The sequence below is a fragment of the Giraffa tippelskirchi genome, chromosome 5, assembly GCF_054371585.1.
Source record: "Giraffa tippelskirchi isolate mGirTip1 chromosome 5, T2T-mGirTip1v1.2.pri, whole genome shotgun sequence".
NCBI classification, from domain to species: domain Eukaryota; kingdom Metazoa; phylum Chordata; class Mammalia; order Artiodactyla; family Giraffidae; genus Giraffa; species Giraffa tippelskirchi.
This window is the reverse complement of record NC_137279.1, coordinates 171,929,008-171,949,244: the sequence shown is the minus strand read 5'-3', so window position 1 is coordinate 171,949,244 and position 20,237 is coordinate 171,929,008. Positions and strand designations below refer to the sequence as shown.

Sequence of the window (20,237 nt, the reverse complement as noted above, 5' to 3'; positions counted from 1 at the left end):
GAATGGTGAGTGAGATGTCAGTGTTCCTCCAGACTCAAAATCTTTCTCTCCCTAGATCTTGTTCCTGTCCAGGATTACGGTTTTCTCCCTTAAAAAAATACTCTAAGAGATCACGTCGGCCTCTTATTTTAGAGCAGTGAGGGGCTCATGCATGGCTCTGGGCTCTCTGACCCTTGTGGAACGTCTTCCTCTTCTTCCCACTCTTGCTTTGTCTCTTGGTGAAGTTTAATCACCCTTGTAGACCCAGCTCAAAATCTGTCCTATCAAGGAAGTCTTCCCAGATCCCTTGAGGCTGAATTAGTTGCTTAGTTGCTCTGTTCTCTGTGTACACACAGAATTCTGTATCTATCTTTTCCTTAGCTTTAAGCACATTGTTTTACAATCTCGGCCAGATCGTGAGGTAGGTTAGGCAGCAGGTACTGGGCACCATTTTTGTTGAGATGAAAATACAGCAAGTTAGAGAGAATTATATTTATCAGAACTTTCACTAATATGTGGTTGGAGGGAAATCTGAGACCCAGGGAGGTGAATTTACTTTTGCTTAAATTATCAAGCTAGAAAGTGATTGAACTGAGATTCAAATCCGACGACTCCCAAATCAGTGCTCATGTTAGTTATTCACTCAATCACAACTGTTAGCAGCTAACTGTGTATGAGGCACTGTCCTAGGCATTGGGATGCATGATTGCCCTGTCTCATGGCAGGTAATGACAGAGCAGAGGCAAATCCCTTATGTTGGTCTCTCGTCTCCAGATTTGAGGCTCTCCTGTTCCACTGTGGGATTTCACCACTAGGAAGCTCCATGGCCAGCTTCCCAGCCTCGCCTTCTCCCTAGGAAATAGCAAGACTCTTCCTCGGAACAACCCTTTTCTCTGCACCGAAATCTTTGGCTGTGCCCTGTGTGGAAAGACAGCCAAGGCTGCTGCCAAGTTCATTAATAATTTTGGCTTTCTGGAGGAAGGAGTTGGATTGCTTTGCTCTTCAAATATCAAAACATCCAATTAACACAGCTAATTAGCATCACTAGTAGCAGTCAAAAGAATGGCAATTTAGATGCAGGATTTCAAAGGTTTCCTAGTTGCAGGCCAAGGCAACCCATCTCTTGCTAATGACAAGAGTTCCTCATTTAGGCAATTCTACAGCAGCCATCAATTAGCTTAGCCACTGGGCAGAGACTGGCCACATCCCTGAGTCATTTGTCTAAACAGAACTGGGGATAGAGAGAAAGAGACAGAATAGGGTAAGAGAGGGATGAAGGGAGAAGGGACAGAGAGAGAGAGAGAGAGAGAGAGAGAGAGAGAGAGAGAGAGAGAGAGAGAATGAGAACAAAAGGGAAACGCAGAGAGGGAGAGATACAGAGAGAAGTAACACACAAAGAAACTCTCAAAACAAAAAGAGAATGAGTGAGAAATAGAAGTAAACAGGAAAGGTAACATACAGATAAACAGACAGCAGTGATATAGGTACAAAGAAAAAGAAATACATTTCCTAAATATAGAAAAGACATTGTAAAAAAAAAAGTTCAACCACCAGTAGCTTTGGGAAGGTAGCTATTCATTGGGAAACCTAGTGTTCTGATCTGTAGAATCAGGCATAGCTATGAGTTCTGATTAAAATTTGTCCAAGTTCAACTGCTATGGTGGTATCCAAGAGAAGAGAGATTAGGAGACTGAAACCAGGGTTTTCTCTTCCCTTCTCATACTGGATGTTGGTCTTCCCATGTGCCTTGGTTTCTCTTTAGAAAGTCAGGTGTGAGGTCAGTATGCTTCCATTTGTGTATTTTCTCCTGTAAACCCAATGGGCCCAGCAGCCAGGGCTCCAGTCATCCAGCAGCACTGCTGTCTTCCCCAAGGAAGGAAATCAATGGATCTCCCATGGTGTCCACCTCAGAAATGGCTTTCGTGTTTGCCTCTACCCTGGTTCAGGCCTCAGGGTTGTGTCTCAAGGTGGCTGCAACTGGTCTCTCCTTGCTGCTGTCCAGTCCATTCTCATCATTGTTGCCAGAGTGACATTTCTAAGATGCAGATATGACCCCGTCTCTCTCTAACTTAAACCCCTTTTTAATGGGTTCCATACTTTCTCTAGATCAAGTCCAAGCCCATTTAAACATGATATTTAAGGCCCTCCTCTGGGTTCTGTTTCCTGCCATCTTCTCTGCAGCTTTCTCTTGACCCATATCTCCCACTACCTACCCTACACTCACATTCCAACTACACAAGATGATGTGGGGTCCCCTGGGCGATCCATACATCTTTACCTCTGGGTTCCTCCTCATACAGTCTGGCCCCTGCAATACTTAATTGATCTCAGCAGTTTCTCTGTGGCTTTCTATGTCTGTTTCTGTTTATACACACCCCCTGACTATTAACTTGTTCTTTTTACAGTCTCACCTCTTACCCTTCAGGTACGCAAGGGTCACAAGCTCAAATGTCTTCAGACCCTGGGCTTATAATATAAATATGTGCAACGACAGGTTTGAAACAATAGAGGGCACGGTGTCAAATCGGACAGTGAAAGCCATGCTCTAAGACCTTCAAACTTCAACATTAAACCAACCACCAAACAACTCACTGGGCACCAAACATTCTCCTGGCCAAATCTACCATCTGCAGGAAGGAATCAGTGATGGGACACCAGTTGGTGATGCACCATCTGTAAGTTAGAGCTCAGCTTGCCTACAAAGTCCTCCATGCTCAGACTCTATTTCTATCTCCTTGCCTCTGGTTCCCTGGGGTGGGGGCATTTCCACAGCCTCTGCTGTCTCCTCCTCTTTGGGCCCTGCAGGGGTGTTAGCTGTGTGTAAACAGCTGCAAAGAACACTAACATTTACAGTGACTAGGCCAATCCCATCATGTGTCTGGCCCAGGCAAGATGTGATTAATCAGGATTTTAATGAAGCCTAATTACTGCAGATGATGCCTCCCACCAGGTAAGACAATGGTTACAGATGAGAGCAAACCAGGAAATCACTGCCCTCTTCTGGAGCTGGCACCAGAGGGTTAACTCTGGGAGGACTGGCCAGCTGAAGTGAGGAGAGTGCAGCAGAGTGCTTGCTCACAGTAAGAAATGACCTTTCTCCCCAGGGCCTCCAGAAACACTGTCTGGACTGTGAGTGGAGCTGATCTTCTAGCTGGGAATTAATTCTTTCAGCAAAGGATCACCATCTCTTCTGAGATCTCCCTCATCTGACACTCTGTCTTTCCAGATATGCCTGGGTCTCTGTTTCCAGCATCTACTTGTGAGTCAGGCCTTGGTGAGGCATTAGAGTCAAAAAATGGTCTCTGTTTCCTCAACTCTTTGTTTTTCTCTCTGTTCCTCCATTCACTCTTCTCTTCTCTCTACAACACTCAAGCACAAGGAACCCTCACAGTCCCAGCCTCTGTTGCTGATTAGTGAGGGGTTAAGAGTACAAGCTGTGGATCAGATAGTGCTGGTCCAGACTCTGATGCCTGCATCTATCTGCTGTGACCTTGGGAAGGTTACTTCATCTTTCTGACCTTCAGTGTCCTCATCAGCCACATGAGAGCAATAATCTCTGCCCTGTCTTCTTCACGTGGCTGTTTTGAAATTATGGAAAATTCCTAAGGCAGTGCCTGACACCTAGCCAAGTCCTTTCCCTAATTCTGAAACTTCACTGATAAGTCAGTTGGTGGCAGAAATTCTTGGTCCTTGCCGGACATTTTCTTTCTTGATTGGAGCATGAAGCATGGATTTCACAATGCTCCCAAAATCATACCAAGAGGACGTTATCACTGGTCTAGGGTAAAATGACCTGACTCCCCTTCTCTATCTCCTCCTATATACACTACCCACTCCTCCTGTTAATACAATGATTTCCTCATGCAAATCTGCTACTCAAGAACCTTCTCTGGCTCCCTGTTCCCTATAAGCTAAAACCTCATATTAGTACTAGGGCATTCAAGGCTTTCTCTGATCTGGTCCCAAAGGACTTTTCCAACTTCAATTCCTAAGTCTCCTTTGAATGAACTCCCCAGTCAAGACAGGCCAATGTCTTAACATGCTTAGTTCTACCACCTCAGCCTTTATTCAGGATAACCTACTCTCCAGAACGCCTTCACTGTTTCACTGCCAGACTGTAAATTCCTTCATTGGACTGTTGGAGGCAGAGGCTATTTTGTTTCAAATCTCAGCCTCAATAGAACTAGACACAATGAAGACCCTCAATATTTTTTAAAGTGAACTAAATACTACTCTTTCAAATTCTGCTTTGAAGTTCAGAACAGATCCGTTTGGATGCTCTGATGTAGCCAAGTTCAGAATCTGAAGCCAACAGACCTGGGGTCAGACTCAAGTCCTACCACAGTGATGGCTAATTTTATATATCAACTTGTCTGGGACACAATGCCCAGATAACTGTTCAAACACCATTCTGGGTGTTCAAGTGAGGACAATTTGAATTAGATTATCACTTAAATAGGTGAACCTTGAGTAAAGCAGATTACTCTCCCTAATGTTGGTGGGCCTCATAAAATCAGTTGAAAGATCCCATGAGAAAGAATGAATTCTGCGGTGGACAGCCTTCAGACTTGAACTACAACACTGGCTTTTCCCAGGGTCTCCAGCCTGCTGGCCCACTCTGCAGATTTTGGACTTGCCAGCCTCCATAATCACGTGAGCCAATTCCTTAAAATAAATTTCCTTCTATAGGCACACACCCTATTTGTTCTGTTTCTGTAGAGAACCTTGACTGACTGATACAATCACTTACTGGTAATGCACTTCTGTCAAGTTATTTTACCTGGCTGAGCCTTTGTTATCTAAGCCAGACAATGAGAATAATTGTTCTTCCTTCACGGGGTTGTTGTGATGATTCATTGAGACCCTGTCTGTATGTGAAAGCCTTGTAAATTGTGAGCTACAGCACCTTGCTAAATCTTGTTATCAAGGCCCATCACCTCCAGGAAGGTGTCCCCACCTGCTCCAGCCCTCTTTACTCTCAGACATTCCTGAGCTCCAAGGCAGTCTGGACCCACACCTCACCATCTCTGTCCTTTCTTCTGGCATCTAAGTACACTTGATGCCCAGCACTGGATGGAAGACAGAGAAGGTGGGGGCAGGGGACCCAATGGAGATGCCCAGTATAGACAACCTGGGGGCAGCTGGCAGAGCTAGAGCAGAGGCTGCCGTGAAAGATTCAGACGCAGCACTGCAGTCGGTTGGGTCTTGAATTTAAATGCAGCCCATTGCTCTTTGTCTCGACAGAGTAATAAAAAATCCTTGGACAGTGTGTTATGGATGCAAAGGTGCAACACTGGATCTCTGCTCTCTGCCCACCATCCGAGAGAAGGGAGACATGTCTGGGGCCTGAAGGAGACAGACCTTGTGGGGTGGGAAACAGATCAGAGCAGACAGCACATCCTTGGCAGGGCGGGGAGGGCGTGGACCCCCGCATGCTAAGTCAGTGCTTCCCAATCTTTCATGCTGTGACACACAGAGAAAATGATGATATTTGTTTGCACGTTGAAGGAAGAAAGGAGGGACTGCCTTTTGCTGGAGGTTACTGGCCCCAGAGCCTGGGCTGCTCCAGGACTTATGAGGCTGTGCGTGGGCGGTGGTATCAGTACCCTGGTGGGAATCTCCATGGTATACTTTGCTCAACAGCTGGGAGCACAAAAGATGCTGTGGTACTCCCAGGGTGACTGGATGGAAAGCTCAGCTGGGAAGAGTATTGGCCTCCAGCTCCAGTGGGTCTTGTGGTTGCTGTCTCTCTCTATTGGTCAAGAATCCTGCAAATCTGATCATGTCATCACCCCTCATTCAGAATGACTAGTATCTGTATTTCTCAGGATAGCACATAAAACAAGGACCTCACCCCTTTTCTCATCCCTGTCTCCAATAGCTGTATCTTTTTTCTTTTAAACAACATCCATTTTTTCCCCCATTTTCTCTCTCCCAAGTCTACACATGGCTAGCTTGACTGATGTAGGATAAACTCAGCCAGAAGGCAGGGCTCCAGGCTGGCTCAGCTGCAGGTGGGTCCACAGTGTTCATTCTGGGGCCAGACTGAGGTGGCAGCATCTCCCTGTAGCATCTCTTTTCCTGGTGGATCACTAGAATGGCCAACGCCAAGCCAAACTTCACTGGCACACTGGAGACCTCCATCGGGTCATTTCTATTAGCCTCCCATTCACCAAAGCTGGTCACCCAGATACACCCAGCATCAGTGGGGCAAGGGAGAGTGCTCTGCCCATAGTCCTTCCTGGCACTTGAAGCTCCAGACATTCCCAGCTCCTGAACACATGTGGTGTTGGGTCTCGGGCCTGACCCCAGAATGTCCATTAATTATAGTATCTGCACATCAACTAATCCATCAGATTGTACATACCATCCTGGAATATAGGGACCTCCCCTGACCTATTTCTGTGTCTCCAGGCACCCAGTATGAGGCCTGACACAGAAGCACTGCTCAGAAACACTTCCGTAAACAAATTAGTAAATAATTAAACAAAGCAATGGTCAGTTCCTGGGCCCTTTTGTTTTCTATGCACTCACTTGCCTGTCTACTGGAGCAGGGGTCTCTACATATGTGTGTTGACCCTGGGCCCACTGGGGTATGGCTCTAAATCCTGGGTCTCGGTTCTAGTAGATCTAAGACACACTGTACAGGGTCAAAGTACCTTGACCTTATGACTGAATTTGAGTTTACAGAATGCCCAAATAGGGAAGGACATTAGAGACTCCTTGGTTCACCTGCTCCCATGAAGGAATAAGCAATGTCTTATTCCTCTTTAATACTCAATGCCAAGCACAGGACCTGGTATAAAGTGGGTGCTTGGTAAATATTTGATTTTGCATGAATCCCTCTAATACTTTTATAAATAAAATGAAAGCCCAGAGAGGGAAAACAATCTCTCTCAGTCATAGTAATTTTCTAGTAGTCTAGTTTCCAGCTTGGCTCCTGACTTTCAAGAAGCCAGAATCCAGTGAACTTTTCCTAAGGTTTTGTTTCTCATCATAGATCTAAGGTTATATGGAGTAAGATGTTAATTACTTATTGCAAATTTATCTTAGATCATTGGTGGATTCAACATGGATGAGTTCATGTTGCTTTAAATCCATGAAGGCAAAAGGCAACTGATATGGCAGCAACACAGCAGACTTTTGAAACTGACAGTTTTGAGCCTAAGAATCTGCAGAGGCACCTGCCAAATGCATGACCTTGGGCAGATCTCCTGATTGCCCTGAGCATCAATCTCCTCCCCCACCTCTTGCTCCAAACAGGGACCATAATGCCCCGCTAATGTGTGCCATTTGCCTGGAACATCTTAAGCTTAGATGGTCAGTCACTTGATGACGTTGTATTTTCAGTTTGTACATCAAAGCTGTCCCGCGGCTCCAGCCATCATCACCTTTGGAGATTGTTTGCCCTTACAAAGGCACCCAGTCTCTGTGCCCTGCCATCCTGCTATTTTAATTTTCACAGTGCCACTGCTCACTGAGGAACAACCACTGACCATAAAGTTTGACATTTTCAAGATTAAAGTGCTTTGAATTAGTCATGCACATGTGAAGTCATTGTTCCTGTTTGTCCTGCTCCAGAATCTAAAAATGACTTTCAGCAGAGCCCAGTAACTTTCCTCCACAGTCACCTTCTAGTGAGGAGGCATGGAGGAGTTAGGCCAAAGGAAAACTCTCGGTCACTCAGAAGAAAACCAGAGCAGAAGAGGAAAGGCATGAATCAGCATTATTAGGAGAGAGGGGTCTGCTCTGCCAAGGCTTGGTGGTCCTCTCCTCCACAAGGAGCAGCAGGGGCCCAGAGCACTAGGGAGGATGGGATGAGGCAAAGAAATCTTCCCTAGTCTGGTTGTGAGCACAGGAGCAGAGTAGGCGCTGTGCAGTCACAGGGCTCTGGGTTCAGAACCTGCCTTTGTGAGCTGTGTGACCTCAGGTACGTTCATATCTTGAGCCAACATTTTTCTCATGTGCAAGACAGAAATAGTGCCTCTTTCATAAGGCTGCTGTGGGAATTGAATACGCTAACAAGGCCCTTAGCATAGTGTCTGGCAAGTGGCTGGCAATCAGTAAATAGTTTCTGTCTCTCAAAAGCTTCCCAACTTTCCACGACTCAGATTATCTTCAGAGTCTTTTAAATGCTGTGCATTTCCAGAATCCCAGAGAAGGCCACTTGCAAATATTACTAAAATGCTTAGCCAAAGGGAAGTGAACTTGGGATTTCTCAGTCTGCCCTTAATGCATGTAAGTAGGGTAGACCACAGCCGCAGTTTTCTTGAGGAGAACTCAAAAGAGGACTCCTCTTTGCTTTATACCTAGTTGTCTGGCTGCACATCTCTGTGGGGATGTGGATGGTTCTCCATCCAGGCAAGAAGTCTGGTCCTCAACAAGCTGGCCTCCTGACCACCTACTCAGCCGATCCCCATGAAGTGATCACATAGAATCGTAATGTGTAATAATAGCTACCATTCCTTACTAGGAGTCAGTCAGGGTGTTAAGTACTTACACTCTCATTTAACCTCACAAAAACCCTGGGAAGTTTGTATCATTATCTCTATTTGGTGGATAAGGAGTCTGGGGTCCAGAGAGCTGAAGCAACTTGCTCAAAGTTGTGCAAGGCTCAGAAATGGCAGGGCTAAGGTTTAAAACCAGATTGGTATGATTGCAGAACCCTGGGCTCCTAATCAGTGAACCACAGTGGCTTAAATATCCAGTCCTGGCCCTTCCCCAAGCCTGGACTAGTTGGCTGTCCTGATATCTGCATAGCTGGGTTGAGAGACGAGACTTTCCCCTAGGGAGGTGTGGAAGACACAGCCTGTGTTGGTGCAGCAGTCAGCTAGCCCTCAAATAGCTGCAACCTGTGACTGTGCCCTCAGGTCTCCCCAGGGGATGCTGTGAGCGGCAACCTCCTGACACTGGGGCAGGCATCTGCTGAAGGAAGGCTTAAGAGGCCACAGGCCAGGCCAGTTCTCCCAACATGGGTCCTGGGGTGAGAGGTTTCCTGAAGAGCTCAGTGCTGGGAAATGCTCCGTGTGGCTTTAGTGTGGCCTGGGCTTTTGTTGGAATTAGCACACACGGTAAATAAATGAGCAGTCTCATTAGAATAAGTGGCCCACAGACATACACACCAGGGCATCATGCGGGGCCTCAGGAGATGACTCCTCCCCACAACCCAGGACACTTTGGGAAGAGGGACTCTCCTGACAGCCTTACACCCTCTGCTTGTCCCTTAGTTCGGTTCACAGGCCCAGATCGCACACTTTGTCAGAAAATCTGCTCTTCTCATTTGGGGAAAAGGCAGATGGTGATCCTTGAAAGACATTTCCTCCAAGGTGAAGGTCAAGTCCCCACTTTTCCAAAGAACTCAATAAATGGTATTTGAATCTGAATCTGTACTGAGGTGCGAGGAGAGCGGAAAGAGGAAGAGGGAGGGAGGGCAGTGGGGTATGAGGGAAGAGCGGAAGAACAGACGGACACGTGGGGCTACCTGGAGGTGGGAAGGGGAGGGAGGGCTGAGGCCATCCGCAGGTCCCTCCTGCCTCCGTCCAACACCAGCTCCTTTCATCTTCACCATCAGGTCAGTTAAGGGGGTCGGGGTTCTGCACACCTGCATAAGATAGTGTAAATGGAGGACACTGGAGTCCAGTGCAGATTTTGGTGCAAAACATTTCCACTTAAGAGAGGACAGGAGCTAAGGAAAAAGAAGGAGAGAGAAAGGATGAGTGGAGGAGCGGGGAGGGGAGATGGGAGGCTGGGGGAAGGAGAAGACAGCGGTGGAGTTGAGCGAGGGCACACTGGACACAAGTGTGATTGAGCGTGTGTGTGTGTATAGGACAGAGTCCTGCAGACCTACAGACAAGAAGAGAAGTGGGGAATCAGAGGCGGGAAAAGTGGGAAGAAATAGGTAGGAGGGGGGATGACCACACGGGAGGGAAACCTGGAGAGGTGAGCGGGCTGCCTCTCCCTTCTCTGCCCCCCAAAGGTGGCTCAGGCCCCCAGAGCCCAGAACCTGGCTCAGACAAAGGACTTGGCAGCCTCCCAACCTCTGCAGGATGAAGCCAGACTTTCCAAGGCAGCCATGCACCCTGGGGGCCAGGAGAGGGCACTTCAACCTCAGACAACAGCAATGAGCCTCAGCCTGTGGTCCCTGCCAGCCAGGCAGAGAGAGGCAGAGATGAGGGAGGGAGGGGAGAGGCCAGCCTCCGGTTCAGGTCAGTGGGTTACTACCAGCACCTCTTAGTGGAGGCAGGTTACTATGCACATACATGCAGACACAGGATGGGCAATGAGCTGGTTTGGGTCCCCTAGGGGCCTCTGCGCCAGCCTATTGCCTCCTCTAGCCCTGCCCTGCCCCTAACTGATGGCAGATTTCTGTCCTGAAGGGCAGGGTGCCTCCAGCTTCTCCCTATGATCCCTCTCTTCCCCTTCACCAAAAGCCATCCCTTCCTTGAGTACAGGGCAGACTAGATTTCAACCAGTATTTCCTCTACCCTCTGCCATCTGATTTACACAACCATGCACAAGGTAGGCAACAGAAGGGAGACCTAGGTACCAAGATGGAGCATCACTTGTCTGTGATCACGTAAAAAAAGGAAAAAAAAATAATGGCACTTTCCAGTCTTTACTTTCTATGAGAAGAACCCAAACATGTTACTGTTTCCTCAACATCAGGATTAAGGAGTGCTTACATAGGGTTGTGTGTTAGTTGCTCAGTCACGTCCAACTCTTTGTGGACCATAGCCCACCAGGGCCCTCCACCCATGGAATTCTCCGGTCAAGAATACTGGAGTGGATTGCCATTTCCTTCTCTAGGGGATCTTCCCAACCCAGGGATCGAACCCAGGTCTCCCACATTGCAGACAGGCTCTTTACCATCTGAGCCACCAGAGAAGTCCATGCTGACATATGTTGCCTCCAAATACTTCACCTTGTCACACACTGAGTCTTGCTCTCAGTCCCACATTCTGACCACAGACTGAGCCTGATCAGTAATGACTTTGTCCTGATGAAAAGTTCTAAACTGTGCACATGAATCCAGATGATGGTGTCTGACTCTGTTGGGATATGTGAGAACTTCAAACACACTTTTAGGAGGACTGCTATTTAAGAGTCTTAGGAACCCTTTTAGAATCTTAAGAACCTTCATGGAAGTTTCCATGAAATGTCCAGCCTGCACTGATGTCACCTGTTCCTTATGGCCCAGATGCTCATTACTTAGAATTCATGTAATCCAGTACTTGATTAGAAACAGTAATAATAACATTTATTGAGTGCATACCATGTTCCAGGTAATCTACTATATGAGGCACCTGAGAATTTTTTGTTTGTTTCTATCTACTTGAAACAAACCTATGAGGTAAGTAGTATAATCATCATTGTTATAGACAGCCAAAGTCAGGCTCGGAGAGAGTAGGTCTCTTGACCAAGGTCACACAACTAGTGAGTAACAGAGCCAATATCTGTACCCAGGTGAATCTGGCTCCAAAGGTCAGGCTCTTTTCATCCCCTTATGGAACAAAGGCATCTCTTAGTTACAACTCAGCTGTAATTAGCTCCTTGATCACATGGCTGATTTCATCAAAGAAACTGTACTCTAGTGGGGCAATCAGATTTCAGTTTGATATCAGAAGAAACAAATTCAAGCTTCTGGGAGTGGACTGCTCCATCTCCTACAGATTGTGTCACTCGAGCAGGCTTCTTCCATGTTTCTGTACTTTTAGAGCCGAGGACTGGTCATGGCTTAGGATGAGCACTCAAGGACAGCATGTTCCCTGCTTGTTTATAAAAATAATAATACTCATCTCTCTGAATTGTTGGCAGAATCAAGCAAGATGATGGTTCTGAATGCACTTTATACACAGATAAGGGTTCACTTCCTGATGGTCTAATCAGAGCTTAGCATCCTGTAGGAGCTCTGTAAGTGCCGTAAAAATATTTTGCTTTGAACTAAAATCCTAGCATACTCTGTCTCCTCTCTCATCTCCACTGACTATGGCAAAATCTGCATAGACTGAGAGCAGTGGTCCTGACCTCCTCCTCCTTCTAAGTTCCGACTTTCATCTTCCCAGCCACAACTCCCACCTCCTGCCTCTCCAGACACATCAGCACGCCAGGCACGGCTGCGACTTCAGCTACGGGCCCTGTCTCAGACAGGGTTGGCAGCTGCCTCCTCTTATTGGCAGGACATTTATCATCTTGAGGAAAATATTGACGGATAAGAAACCCCAGACAGGCAGCGTGTCCCGCCGGGCATGCAGCTTTTGCTGCTTGGGAAGTGAGAGTTGAGGTGCTGGTTCCAGGTCTTTCTGGAAGAATGGGAGGGTTGGTGGACCTGTGGTGAATGGCCTGTGACCACAGGGAGTTGACAGAATCCTAGGGATGGCTGTGTACTTGATAAACGTTAGTTAGACATAAGCTCAACAGGTCCTTTGAATGAGGCCTGGAGGATGGAGTTCCTTTGTCCAAACCCTTCATTCCACAGATGGGAAAATGGGACCCAGGGAGGGCTAGTGATCTGCTCAGCTTCACACAGCAAATCAGTGGCAAAGAGCAGATGAACAAAGTCCATGGCTCACGAGTCTCACATAAGAACACTGTCCACTACCCAATGATGCCAGTAAGATAACCCCCAAACCTCTAGTCAATGACAGTGAAAGTGCTGGTCACTCAGTCACGTCTGATTCTTTGCGACCCCATGGACTGTTGGATGGCATCACTGACTCAATGGGCATGAGTTTGAGCAAACTCCGGGAGATAGTGAAGGACAGGGAAGCCTGGTGTGCTGCAGCTCATGGGGTCGTAAAGAGGTGGGCATGACTTAGCGACTGAACAACAACAAATCTCTAGTCAGATGAAATGATCAGAGAAACTGGAACTCTTTACCTTGGAAAATCAGGAAAAGGGGGGATTCTTTGACTTGATTTTCTTTCACAGCCTGTGTCCAGGGAGCACATGTTTTTAAAGACGAAAGGAGTGGTGAGAAGCTGGGCAGAGGATGTAACTTGATGAGGTGGTGCACGTCTGTCAGTAGCACTCACCTGCCTCCCCTGACCATTCCCACACCCCACCGCCTGTCACGTCCTCTCCCTGCAACCCTGGTTTGCCGGAGGATCACTAGCCTTTTGCCAGCTGGCTCCTGCAGTCCTCTCCAGCCTCACTGTTTCTCACTCTCCAGCTTGCACCCCGAGGCCTGGACTTGTCCAGAGGAAGGAAGCATCTCTCCAGGTGCCTGAACTCTGTACACATCGCCCTTGCAGTCCACAAGTCCCTTTCAGGTCAGTGCCCTTTCTCGCCCCTTCTGCGCCCCCTCTGTCACAACACAAGTACTGCAGTCACTCTCTTGCCTGTTCACCTACCACCTGGGGAACTTCTCCAGGCAGAGGCTGTTACCGCTCTTCTAGGCATCCCCAGAAACCAGGCCAGGTGCATAATAAGCGCTCAGTAAGTGTGGCCCTTCCAGGCAGAGGTTCAAACTGGAGCTACCTCCTCTGGCTCTCATTCTGACCTCTAGGGCCACGTAGAACAGACTACTCGCTCTGCTCCATGAGGACTCTTTAGAATTTGACCAAAGCGAAGAGGCTAGATGTTTTCTTTTCAAGGAGAATATCCCCAGTTCCCTGGCCAGTTCCTCACAGGCCATATTATGGTAGGGTGACCAACCATCCTGGTTTACCTAGGTCTGTCCTGGCTTTAATACCACGAGTCCCCTGTCCCAGGAAACCCCTCAGTTTCAGGCAAGTCTGGACAGATGTTAAACCTAGTTTTGTCATCCCCTCCCATTCTAGTTCTTCAGAGGCCATGCACCATTTTCTCAGTGGCTTGAATAGGTCGGGGCTGGGCAGTAATCAAGCCAGGGCTCCAGGGGCCCATGACACAACAGGGCAAAGAAAGGATAGCACCTCCTTGCTCCCAACATCTGCTGCTATTAAGGCAGCCAGTTGGCATCAGTTTTGGCAGGAGGGCAGTGAGTGGTGGGTGTGGGGGCTGATATATCTGCCTTGTGGACTAATACCAAGCTTAATAGTATTAATTGTTAATTAAGATGCCTAAGCCATCTTATCACACAGGAAATCTCACTCCCCCAAATCAGTACTTCCACAACTGCTTTTGTTTTCTTGGTTTACTGTAAAGACAGATTTTTTTTTCAATACCTTTGTTCTTAATATTGCCTAAGCCCTTCAAGTGTTCTAGGCATTCATCCATTCAACAATTATTTATTAAGTACCTACAATGTGGCAGATAGCCCCACTCAGTATCATTAGAGCTGGTCAAAGACCCAAATCTGCAAATGGTTGGAACAGATTTAGGATAAAGTCCTTCTATTTTGGTGTCTCTTCCTACATTTGCATAATAAGATAATAGAAACACAGGTAAGTGTATATGTAAGTGTGCAAGTGAACATAAATAGAAGCAAACATGTTCAAGTTACTTAAGAACCCGCCAGGATTTCTCCGGCCATTAGCTAACAGTCATAATCCTGAGACAATATCAATTCTTTTTATCATCAACTTGGTTTCCATGGAGCCTTGCAGCGCTGCTAGTGAAGGTTGACAGTTATCACCATAAAGCAACTTTACAACTTTGTAATTTGTAACTCTCTGCTGTCAGTAATATTAACAGCATTTCAAATTATGACTATAAACTTGACAACAGCAGATAAAACGCTTAGAAACCTCATTTAGGGGGATGAGGGAGGCTGGGGGAAGGTAGTGACATTTAGGTTTTTCAGCCCTGGGCAGAAGGCACACTTGACTCAGCAGGTGGGAAGCAGAAGGGTCAAGGCAGGATTCATGAAGAGCAAGGCAGCTTGGCTCTTGTCGTCCAGGTGATGGGAAACTGCAAACATGTCAAGGCTGGGGGGCAGGGTTACATACAGCGGGGCTATAGGATGGTTAAGAGCTGGCTAGTGGGCCCCAGGCTCTGTAGAGTTTTGTCCTCCTGGAAGTGGAGGGAAACTGGGCTGATGGCAGAGCAGGGAAAAAAGGAAGACAAAGTCTACCAGGCAGAATTGAGAGAGCAGCCTGGGGCACGTTATTGGACTTTCTTGGGCTTTACTTTCCCTATATGTAAAAGGGACTTATCTCAAAGGTCAAAAATCAAATGATTCTGTATCTGACTGTCAGTCTATTTGTCTATCTATCTATCTATATACCTACCTACCTATCTAATGATTTGGAAATAAACTTGGAGATCTTCAACTTCTAATCTAAACATAGAAAAATTTGAACCCAAAGGGAAACAAATTCCCCAAACTACATGGCAGATTGGAGGCAAAGCCAATCCTCCAATGCAGGGAGCCTGAGCCATCTCATGAAGCATTATCTCAACATTATTATTTTTACCATGAATACTACTACTATTAGTCATTCATTTACTCTGCCAGTCATTCATTAAGCATTCATATTTAAGGACCAAATTCTAGTCCATATCTGCAGGGAGGGGGAAAACAAATCCAACCGGTTTCAGTCCCATTTAGTCTCCTGTTACCAAAGCCTTCTTGTTGAAGTGTTTTCTGTTTGCTTGTTTATGAATCTTAACAAAGGCTTGACTTTGGCCATCAAAAACAGGAACTGAGAAGTACCTGGGTGTGTTTCTGTGCCACCCATCAAGTCAGACCTGACTGCTTCCTATTGTGCCTAAAAAATGAAGCCTCATCCCCAAGAAAGAAAATTAAGGCAGTACCCCTCTCCTCCTGCTAACCACCTCAGCCCACATACATATTCTGGTAACTCACTGTTCTATTAGTGAGCCAACTAGTAGATGCTGATGAGGTCTGTTTCCATTTCATTCATTCTCTCATTCATTCAGTCACTGAGGGTCTGCCTAGTACAGGCTTTAGCCAGAGAAGTAAAGTGATTTAACCAAGGCCACACAGCTTTATGAGAGCAGGGAGAGGCAGAAGCCATCCGGAACTGAGATCGTGACTCCCAGCCCAGCACTCTTTTCACCAACTTAAAGGAAAGTCCACCTTGACTGTGCACACCAAGAAAATTACTTCCTTCATTATGACTCTACGGTAGCTTTTGAAAAGTCTGTCCGAAACCCAGCTATCTCCCCAGAACATTTGGCTCATAGACCCATCTGCCTATCAGATGTCTCCATTTGTATGTCACATGAGCTCCCTACACTTAACACTGTCTAAACCAAGCTCAGAATATTCCCCTCTCCAGCCCCTTTCTCTAATACTCTGTATTTAAATGATTGGCCCCACCATCTCCCATGTTGTTCAAGTCAGGAAACGGGGCTTCTTTGATTTCTTCCTTTACCCAGGCAATCAATAGAAATTCTATCAATTAGATATTGGAACATGCTATTAAGATGGAACTGTACTAGTCTTGGTTTTAGCTGAGATCTCAAGTCTGTAGATACCACTTTTTTTTTTTTTTGCTGATTCTTTTTTTATAAATTTTTTATTGGAGTATAGCTGTTTTATAGTGTTGTGTTAGGGTCTACTGTACAGCTACACGTAAGATATATATTCAGCTATATGTCACATGGGTGAATTTAACTCAGATGACCATTATATCTACTACTGTGGGCAAGAATCCCTTAGAAGAAATGGAGTAGCCATCATGGTCAACAAAAGAGTCCGAAATGCAGTACTTGGATGCAATCTCAAAAATGACAGAATGATCTCTGTTCGTTTCCAAGGCAAACCATTCAATATCACGGTAATCCAAGTCTATGCCCCGACCAGTAATGCTGAAGAAGCTGAAGTTGAACGGTTCTATGAAGACCTACAAGACCTCCTAGAACTAACACCCAAAAAAGATGTCCTTTTCATTATAGGGGACTGGAATGCAAAAGTAGGAAGTCAAGAAACACCTGGCGTAATAGGCAAGTTTGGCCTTGGAGTACAGAATGAAGCAGGGCAAAGGCTAATAGAGTTTTGCCACGAGAACGCACTGGTAATAGCAAACACCCTATTCCAACAACACAAGAGAAGACTCTACACGTGGACATCACCAGATGGTCAACACCGAAATCAGATTGATTATATTCTTTGCAGCCAAAGATGGAGAAGCTCTATACAGTCAGCAAAAACAAGACCAGGAGCAGACTGTGGCTCAGATCATGAACTGCTTATTGCCAAATTCAGACTTAAATTGAAGAAAGTAGGGAAAACCACTAGACCATTCAGGTATGACCTAGATCAAATCCCTTATTAGTATACAGTGGAAGTGACAAATAGATTTAAGGGACTAGACCTGATAGAGAGAGTGCCTGATGAACTATGGACAGAGGTTCGTGACATTGTACAGGAGACAGGGATCAAGAAAATCCCCATGGAAAAGAAATGCAAGAAAGCAAAATGGCTGTCTGAGGAGGCCTTACAGATAGCTGGGAAGAGAAGAGAAGCAAAAAGCAAAGGAGAAAAGGAAAGATATTCCCATCTCAATGCAGAGTTCCAAAGAATAGCAAGGAGAGATAAGAAAGCCTTCCTCAGCGATCAGTGCAAAGAAATAGAGGAAAACAACAGATTGGGAAAGACTAGAGATCTCTTCAAGAAAATTAGAGATACCAAAGGAACATTTCATGCAAAGATACGCTCGATAAAGGACAGAAATGGTATGGACCTAACAGAAGCAGAAGATATTAAGAAGAGGTGGCAAGAATACACAGAAGAACTGTACAAAAAAGATGTTCACGACCCAGATAATCATGATGGTGTGATCACTCACCTAGAGTCAGACATCCTGGAATGTGAAGTCAAGTGGGCCTTGAAAAGCATCACTACGAACAAAGCTAGTGGAGGTGATGGAATTCCAGTTGAGCTATTTCAAATCCTCAAAGGTGATGCTGTGAAAGTGCTGCACTCGATATGCCAGCAAGTCTGGAAAACTCAGCAGTGGCCACAGGACTGGAAGAGGTCAGTCTTCGTTCCAATCCCAAAGAAAGGCAATGCCAAAGAATGCTCAAACTACCGCACAATTGCACTCATCTCACATGCTAGTAAAGAAATGCTCAAAATTCTCCAAGCCAGGCTTCAGCAATATGTGAACCGTGAACTTCCAGATGTTCAAGCTGGTTTTAGAAAAGGCAGAGGAACCAGAGATCAAATTGCCAATATCCGCTGGATCATTGAAAAAGCAAGAGAGTTCCAGAAAAACATCTATTTCTGCTTTATTGACTATGCCAAAGCCTTTGACTGTGTGGATCATAATAAACTGTGGAAAATTCTGAAAGAGATGGGAATACCAGACCATCTGACCTGTCTCTTGAGAAACCTGTATGCAGGTCAGGAAGCAACAGTTAGAACTGGACATGGAACAACAGACTGGTTCCAAATAGGAAAAGGAGTACGTCAAGGCTGTATATTGTCACCCTGCTTATTTAACTTCTATGCAGAGTACATCATGAGAAACGCTGGGCTGGAAGAAACACAAGCTGGAATCAAGATTGCCGGGAGAAATATCAATAACCTCAGATATGCAGATGACACCACCCTTATGGCAGAGAGTGAAGAAGAACTAAAGAGCCTCTTGATAAAGGTGAAGGAGGAGAGTGAAAAAGTTGGCTTAAAGCTCAACGTTCAGAAAACTAAGATCATGGCATCTGGCCCCATCACTCCATGGGAAATAGATGGGGAAACAGTGGAAACAGTGTCAGACTTTATTTTTTGGGGCTCCAGAATCACTGCTGATGGTGACTGCAGCCATGAAATTAAAAGACGCTTACTCCTTGGAAGGAAGGTTATGGCCAACCTAGATAGCATATTTAAAAGCAGAGACATTACTTTGCCAACAAAAGTCCGTCTAGTCAAGGCTATGGTTTTTCCAGTGGTCATGTATGGATGTGAGAGTTGGACGGTGAAGAAAGCTGAGCGCCGCAGAATTGATGCTTTTGAGCTGTGGTGTTGGAGAAGACTCTTGAGAGTCCCTTGGACTGCAAGGAGATCCAATCAATCCATCCTAAAAGAGATCAATCCTGGGTGTTCATTGGAAGGTCTGATGTTGAAGCTGAAACTCCAATACTTTGGCCACCTCATGCGAAGGGTTGACTCATTGGGAAAGACCGTAATGCTGGGTAGGATTAGGGGCGGGAGGAGAAGAGGACGACAGAGGATGAGATGGTTGGATGGCATCACCGACTCTATGAACATGGGTTTGTGTAGACTCCGGGAGTTGGTGATGGACAGGGAGGCCTGGCGTGCTGCAATTCATGGGGTCGCAAAGAGTCGGACACGACTGAGCGACTGAACTGAACTGAACTGATATGTCACATATAGCCCCTCTTTTTTCAGATTTCCTTCCACTGAGTAGAGTTCCATGTGCTCAGTCACTCCATCGTGTCCAACTCTTTGTGACCGCATAGACTGTAGTTCACCAGGCTCCTCTGTCCTTGGGGATTCTCCAGGCAAGAATACTGGAGTGGGTTGCCATGCCCTCCTCCAGAGGATATTCCCAAACCAGGTATTGAACCCATGTTACCTGCATTGCAGGGAAATCTTTACTGTCTGGCCTACCAGGGAAGACGAATAGTTTTCTATCTTATACATAGTATCTATAGTGTATGTATGTCAATCTCACTCTCCCAATTCATCCCATCCCCAACTTCCCCTTTGGTACCCATGTTTGTTTTCTACATCTGTGTCTCTATTTCTGCTTTGTAAATAAGATCATCTATACCAATTTTTGCAGATCCCACAAATATGTGAAGTTACCAGGCAGGACTTGGAAACCAGAAAACAAGATTTGCAAGCTTTAGCTCTCCTTTAGACAAGAGGGCCACTAGAGGGCATAGTGCCCCAATGGAGGTGAACTATTGGATCACAAGAGACTGAAGCGGAGAACCAAGGACAAGGGAACCCTTGCCCCATCAGCAGCTCTCTAGCCCCGGGGCTGATGTGTCTGAGGAAGCTCATAGGCATTGCCCAGGCCCTCTCTGGGAGCACTTGTCACCCAAGACCTTCCCTTCCCTTTCCCCCTTTCCCTGATCCTGCTTAACCTCAGAGGGGTAAACATCTGGGGTTAGCCAGATGGGAGAAGGAAATGGCAACCCACTCCAGTATTCTTGCCTGGAGAATCCCAGGGACAGCGGAGCCCGGTGGGCTGCCGTCTATGGGGTTGCACAGAGTCGGACACGACTGAAGCGACTTAGCAGTAGCAGCAGCAGCCAGATGGGGTAAAGGGCTGGAAGTCAAGTCAGGGAAACAGGAGTCGCCCGGAGCACCTGTCTGAGGCCTGAGCTAGAGGATGGGAAGGTTTTAGCTTTGAAAAGGTTCAATGGCTTTGATTGAACCAGACACAGTCATTGCTGAACTG

At 46.4% G+C, this 20,237-nt stretch overlaps 1 protein-coding gene across 8 annotated transcripts in view; it reads right to left on the bottom strand.

Moving 5' to 3' along the window:
• Positions 1-20,237, bottom strand: part of LOC145504408 (BEN domain-containing protein 5) — a 1,377,102-nt gene that overhangs the window by 37,185 nt on the left and 1,319,680 nt on the right. The window contains exon 11 of one of the 8 annotated variants that reach the window (XM_081485149.1): positions 9,461-9,580. The exons of the other annotated variants lie outside the window; for them this stretch is intronic. Coding sequence (XP_081341275.1) covers positions 9,461-9,580 — 120 coding nt within the window. The remainder of the gene's footprint in view (positions 1-9,460; positions 9,581-20,237) is intronic. 8 annotated transcript variants of the gene reach the window in all.